The sequence below is a fragment of the Sinocyclocheilus rhinocerous genome, unplaced genomic scaffold (genome assembly GCF_001515625.1).
Source record: "Sinocyclocheilus rhinocerous isolate Xijiao unplaced genomic scaffold, SAMN03320098_v1.1 scaffold1157, whole genome shotgun sequence".
Classification (NCBI taxonomy): domain Eukaryota; kingdom Metazoa; phylum Chordata; class Actinopteri; order Cypriniformes; family Cyprinidae; genus Sinocyclocheilus; species Sinocyclocheilus rhinocerous.
Window position 1 is genome coordinate 407,750 of NW_015631716.1, and position 6,848 is coordinate 414,597.

The window sequence follows — 6,848 nt, forward strand, 5'->3', positions numbered from 1 at the left end:
TACACTGAAAAAAATGTTTCATTCATCCAATTAAAAAATTTTTTTGGTAATGATTCACATCTATATTTTTTTAACTTGAGCCAATGAAAAATAAATAACTTGCCCGTAGGGCAAAAATAAATAAATAATAAATAAAAAATTGAAAAACAAATAACTTGCCCTTAGGGCAAGTTATTTACAGTGGGTACGGAAAGTATTCAGACCCCCTTAAATTTTTCACTTTTTGTTATATTGCAGCCATTTGCTAAAATCATTTAAGTTCATTTTTTTTCCTCATTAATGTACACATAGCACCCCATATTGACAGAAAAACACAGAATTGTTGACATTTTTGCAGATTTATTAAAAAAGAAAAACTGAAATATCACATGGTCTTAAGTATTCAGACCCTTTGCTGTGACACTCATATATTTAACTCAGGTGCTGTCCATTTCTTCTGATCATCCTTGAGATGGTTCTACACCTTCATTTGAGTCCAGCTGTGTTTGATTATACTGATTGGACTTGATTAGGAAAGCCACACACCTGTCTATATAAGACCTTACAGCTCACAGTGCATGTCAGAGCAAATGAGAATCATGAGGTCAAAGGAATTGCCTGAAGAGCTCAGAGACAGAATTGTGGCAAGGCACAGATCTGGCCAAGGTTACAGAAAAATTTCTGCTGCACTTAAGGTTCCTAAGAGCACGGTGGCCTCCATAATCCTTAAATGGAAGACGTTTGGGATGACCAGAACCCTTCCTAGAGCTGGCCGTCCGGCCAAACTGAGCTATCGGGGGAGAAGAGCCTTGGTGAGAGAGGTAAAGAAGAACCCAAAGATCACTGTGGCTGAGCTCCAGAGATGCAGTCGGGGGATGGGAGAAAGTTGTAGAAAGTCAACCATCACTGCAGCCCTCCACCAGTCGGGGCTTTATGGCAGAGTGGCCCGACGGAAGCCTCTCCTCAGTGCAAGACACATGAAAGCCGGCATGGAGTTTGCTAAAAAAACACCTGAAGGACTCCAAGATGGTGAGAAATAAGATTCTCTGGTCTGATGAGACCAAGATAGAACTTTTTGGCCTTAATTCTAAGCGGTATGTGTGGAGAAAACCAGGCACTGCTCATCACCTGTCCCAACAGTGAAGCATGGTGGTGGCAGCATCATGCTGTGGGGGTGTTTTTCAGCTGCAGGGACAGGACGACTGGTTGCAATCGAGGGAAAGATGAATGCGGCCAAGTACAGGGATATCCTGGACGAAAACCTTCTCCAGAGTGCTCAGGACCTCAGACTGGAACTAAGGTTTACCTTCCAACAAGACAATGACCCTAAGCACACAGCTAAAATAACGAAGGAGTGGCTTCACAACAACTCTGTGACTGTTCTTGAATGGGCCAGCCAGAGCCCTGACTTAAACCCAGTTGAGCATCTCTGGAGAGACCTAAAAATGGCTGTCCACCAACGTTTACCGTCCAACCTGACAGAACTGGAGAGGATTTGCAAGGAGGAATGGCAGAGGATCCCCAAATCCATGTGTGAAAAACTTGTTGCATCTTTCCCAAAAAGACTCATGGCTGTATTAGATCAAAAGGGTGCTTCTACTAAATACTGAGCATTTTTCAGTTTTTCTTTTTTAATAAATCTGCAAAGATGTCAACAATTCTGTGTTTTTCTGTCAATATGGGGTGCTGTGTGTACATTAATGAGGGAAAAAAATTAACTTAAATGATTTTAGCAAATGGCTGCAATATAACAAAGAGTGAAAAATTTAAGGGGGTCTGAATACTTTCCGTACCCACTGTATATGCCTATAATACTAGTGTTTCTGTATTCTAAATTAGAGGCTAGATTACTCATTTTCTATGGCTTTTGAAAGTGTGGAGAACTCTGACTTCAGTAAACTTTTAACTTGACTCCTGTTCTTCATTGAAACTTATTTGTCTTATGGGGTAAAACTGTGTTCCCTAACAATACAATAGTTTTTTGTGAACAACAAATTGTTCCTGTTACTCACCAAAAGTGTTGTCACTTGAGCTTGTTTGCAACTAGATAATAATGCTGTTGGACATGTCAAGGCAGGTTTGACATCACTGATGGCAAACACCATTGATTTCCATATGTATTTAAAAACATGACTGCAAATGAGATTTTCAAAGTGAGGGGAAGATTTTCAGTGAATAACATCTTCAGTTTGATCTGTTGGTTATTGTTTATCACGAGAGGTCTTAGTGTTTGTCAGTTGTATATTTGACTTATTTTTATACTGTATACTTTTTAAAGCTTGACAGCATAAATCACTATCCACATTTGTTGCATGGAAAACAGAAGCTTGTATACTTTTTAAAGCTTGACAGCATAAATCACTATCCACTTTTGTTGTATGGAAAACAGAAGCTTGCACATTCTGCCTAAATATCTCCTTTTGTAATAATAAGAGGCTGGAATAATATAAGGGTGAGTAAATGATGACAAATGATGACAGGATAGGCCACTTGGTTGAACTCTACAGTAGCTTCTTTAAAAAGCTTTTCTTCTGGTGCTTCATTAAACAAACTTGAACAAGGGTTTCACAAGAAAGTGGCAGCAACTCAGTGGTTACCCATCAGCTCGGCGACAGCGGTGACGCTGGGCCACATTCACCGCAGTTGTTTTAATATCCTGCAGATATTCATTAAACCTGGATGTGGATTTTGTGCCATCTGGCAGAGCACCAGAGGTGCGTGGAGGGGTGCAAGCATTGTGAATGATCATTGTACCGCAGAGGGGTGGGGACTCAATGACAAGGTCCGTCTCACCCCCTAACGCTAGATGAGTTAGCGCTAGTGTGTTGAATGACAGCCATTGATAGAACAATCTACGTTATTAGCCAGGGAGGCCACAGTCATCTCCAGTCCAGATGGTAAGATAATAGGAGGCATTGCCAATCAAAAACCACATGCTAATCAAAACGTGCTATGCTAATAACAAAGAGGGATATCACGGGTGCAGAAGTGCAGAGCGCATCTCATTTAAAGGGAGGAACAGAATGTTCAGGTAGAAAAGTTTCAGCTCTGGTGCCAGCTATCTATCAGGGAGAGGGCGCAATGTCTCTCGAGCTCCCTGTCAATAATGCACTCCGAGTCTGACAGATGAGGTTGGGCTCCACGTAGAGAATACAACAATGCATATACTGCATTCAATCAGCCAAAGCAGAAAGTTCGGAGGAAGGCAAGAAATCAACACTAGAAACGGCATAATGCGGCAAAGCCTTGAAAATCGACTTGACAGCGTGTGGTGCGAATGTCAATGATGATCTGCAGACAGAAATCTCATTGTCGACTGTCGATTTGCATACTTTGTATTTATTTACTCTGTTGTTGAGTGCTAGATTTTCTGCTGAATGAGATGAAACGCTTCTGCTCTTTCTTTGGGCCCTAAGAACTTAAGAAGAGAGACACTTGAAGCTGGCAGACAATTCTAGTCACAGCTTTAGACCGCCTTCATCAGGACATGGAAAAACACACACCTGTTGAATTATGCATGGAAACCGATACACGACAGCAGACTAAGAAAAGAGCTACACCATGTAACATCATTGTGCTTTGTGAGCTGAAGGAGGTGAAAAGGGGTTTGACGACCTTGGGCGGTTTTCCAGTGGAAAACCTCACCTTGATTTTGGTCATGAGGGCGTCGGTGGAGGCGGCCAGTTCCTCAACCTGTTTGCTCACTTCTTGTTTTCCCTCTTTGAGTCCAATCACAGCTTCATTGAATTTCTCCATCCTCTTCCTCAAATTTTTCACCTTCACCATGCCATCAATGCTGCCATGAGAAAAGAGAATAGGGTCTATTAGTTTATTCAAAAATACATATTTTGTACACCTCTTCAATGATATCTTCAATGTTCTTCTATATTAGATCTCATTTTGATATTTTGGGTCATTTTGGGAAACATAAAATAAAAACAAAATATCAAGGTGTTTTTTTTATTATTTATTATTTCTTTTATTATACTTAAATGAATGCTGACTTTAAAGATTTGTATCTGTCCAGACAAATTAATTATAGGTAGGACACTGAAAATCTGGCAGTTAGATATTTTAGTAAATTATCTACATAAAAAATTTGGAGCTCAAACTTGATTTTTACTCCTATTTTGAAGTTACTGTACTCTGCCTTTGCATTGTCTGCAAATAGTGAGAAGACACGCCAAGGAAAAAGGCAGTAACACCTGTATAAAATCTAGTGATCATGGGCTGTCTCGTAGGCTATAACATACAGTAATGTGACTATTATTTTTTTTTCTGATCGTAACAATCAGATAAAAAGTTAAACGTGAGTGGATACCGTTTTGCAACCAATGTATTTGCAATGTTCACTAACGTTAAAGGATGCAAGACATACTTAACCTATTGCTTTTACATCTAATTGAATGAAAATAGCCCAACTAAAAGAACGACTTGTGGATTGATGTGAACGCCAACAAGTAGGAATAATGCTCAGAATGCTTGTGGATTAAACATCTCCGATGACGTTCATTGCCATGGATTTTATCGGGTTACAAGAAAAGGTAGGATATGGATTTAATTGCGAACTCTACTGATTTTATGTGATCATGCTATGCTGTCACGGCGTTCGAGTCCACGCGCGTGCAGAAGTGGGCAGCCCCAGACTGACATGCTGGCACTAACAATAATCTGCATTATAAAAAGAAAGAAAAATATTATTTACAATTAATTATTGTAGCCAAGTTATCTAGTCTTTGCTTGTTTACAGTGCTTTGTTATATGGAGCAGTTTGGTAGATCGCGATCTGTCTACAATTTTTTGGACAAACGAATTAGATAGATGTATGAAATAACACAAGCTACACTGTAATTTAAATGCGGCAGACTTTAATGAACAGTAAAACAAAGGCAGAATACCGTATAACTCCAGGCCAGCACAGTAACTTCATATTGACGCACGGCTAAACAAAGGCAGAACACTGTAACTCAATTTGAGCGTTCTAAAGCAAAGTCAAAGAGCAGTAACTGGAGTTATACGGTGTTCTGCCTAGTTTTCTCCTGAGCTTTTCGAAGTTACTGTTAAGATAACCCATTATTTTCTCGGAAAAAAAACAACGGAATTGACTCAAGATACTTATCCACATGATAAAGGAGGTCTTGAATGTCTCAAAAATATCAACAACTCATTTTGAAACCAAAAACGAAGTTACGGTCTTTTGCCTTTGCACAGCAGAATAGTTCACCCAAAAATGAAAATGTGCTGAAAATTTCCTCAGCCTCAGACCATCCAAAATGTAGATGAGTTCTCTTCATTGGGATACTTATCCACATGATAAAGGAGGTCTTGAATGTCTCAAAAATATCAACAACTCATTTTGAAAGTTACGGTCTTTTGCCTTTGCACAGCAGAATAGTTCACCCAAAAATGAAAATGTGCTGAAAATTTCCTCAGCCTCAGACCATCCAAAATGTAGATGAGTTCTCTTCATTGGAACAGATTTGGAGAAATTTAGCATTGCATCACTTGCTCACCAGTGGTTCCTCTGCAGTGAATGGGTGCCGTCAGAATGAGACCAAACAGTAGATAAAAACATCACAATAATCCACAAGCAATCTACACAACTCCAGTTCTTAAATTTACATCTTGTGAAGTGTAAAGCTGTGTGTTTGCAATAAAACAAATCCATCATTAAGGATTTATAACGAGTCCATAATCCATAATATCCCTTCCTGCAGTGAAATACTGTATCCCCTGTTGTCCTCTCACATCAAAATCCACCAACATATTCAGACGAGATGATTGAGACGATACTTTTTCACTGGAAGAAGCGTTATTATGGATTACGGTTTGAAGATAAAAACGTTGTAATGAAGGATTTGCTACATAGCTTTTCACTTCACAAGACATTAACTGATAGACTGGATTATAGTAATGCCTTTATTAGCTGTTTGGACTCTCATTCTGACGGCACCCATTCACTGCAGTGGATCCACTGCTGAGCAAGTGATGTAATACTAAATTTCCCCAAATCGGTTTCGATGAAGAAACAGAAACTCATCTAGGATGGCCTGAGGGTGAGTAAACTTTCAGCAAATGTTAATTTTTGCGCGAACTGTTCCTTTAAGATTGTTTCAAGGTAATAAAAATTAGGGCTGCACGATAAATCGAATGCGATTGTCATGCGCATTTTGTTTAAAAAGTCGGTTCTGTAATCAGCAGGAAATCATCATCACGTACTTTCAGATGGAGCAGAATTTACTACATATAGCCGTAGTTCACTGACAACTTACGCAAAAGAAATCGCAGATGATTTTATTGCGCGATTATGAAATCGAAAAAATCGTTCGCGATAATGACAGCTGTTTGCATAGCTTCTCAGTGAACTACGGCTCTGAAGTAAAAATGCTGCTCCATCTGAAAGCATGTGAAAATACCACATTTAATAACATATTTTTTACTCCAAACTCACTTCATAACGTCAGTCGAGTGTTTGAAATAAATCCTTCTGTGAGATGATGTGGCTTCTTACACAGAATAAGGCACGCAACATATTTCATAGTATTTAAGCAGTGATAAAGGCATTGCATTATAAATATAATTTATTTTAATGAAAATTATAATATTAAGAACTCTGATAAACCGTATATTGCCATAGTCGTGTGTTTATTAGTCATGTTGAATCAATGAAAGCAGTTGAATCTTTTCTGGGTTTCTTCTGCGGGGTGTATTTGGAGTTTCAGCGCGAGAGCGCCCTCTGGCCTTTGGATGGAGATTTACTGCTGATCACAGAACCGTGCTTCACTGAAAGATACGCATGACAATCACAACTTCTGTCGCATCGCGATCGCGATCTCGATTCCATTTCGATTTATCGTGCAGCCCTAAAT

The 6,848-nt window shown here is 39.3% G+C and overlaps 1 protein-coding gene across 4 annotated transcripts in view; it reads right to left on the reverse strand.

Moving 5' to 3' along the window:
• LOC107741840 (unconventional myosin-VI) overlaps positions 1 to 6,848 on the reverse strand; it is a 72,200-nt gene that overhangs the window by 33,351 nt on the left and 32,001 nt on the right. For all 4 annotated transcript variants that reach the window (XM_016554620.1, XM_016554618.1, XM_016554619.1 and 1 more), the window contains one exon: positions 3,625 to 3,775. In XM_016554620.1, the coding sequence (XP_016410106.1) occupies positions 3,625 to 3,775 (151 nt within the window). The remainder of the gene's footprint in view (positions 1 to 3,624; positions 3,776 to 6,848) is intronic.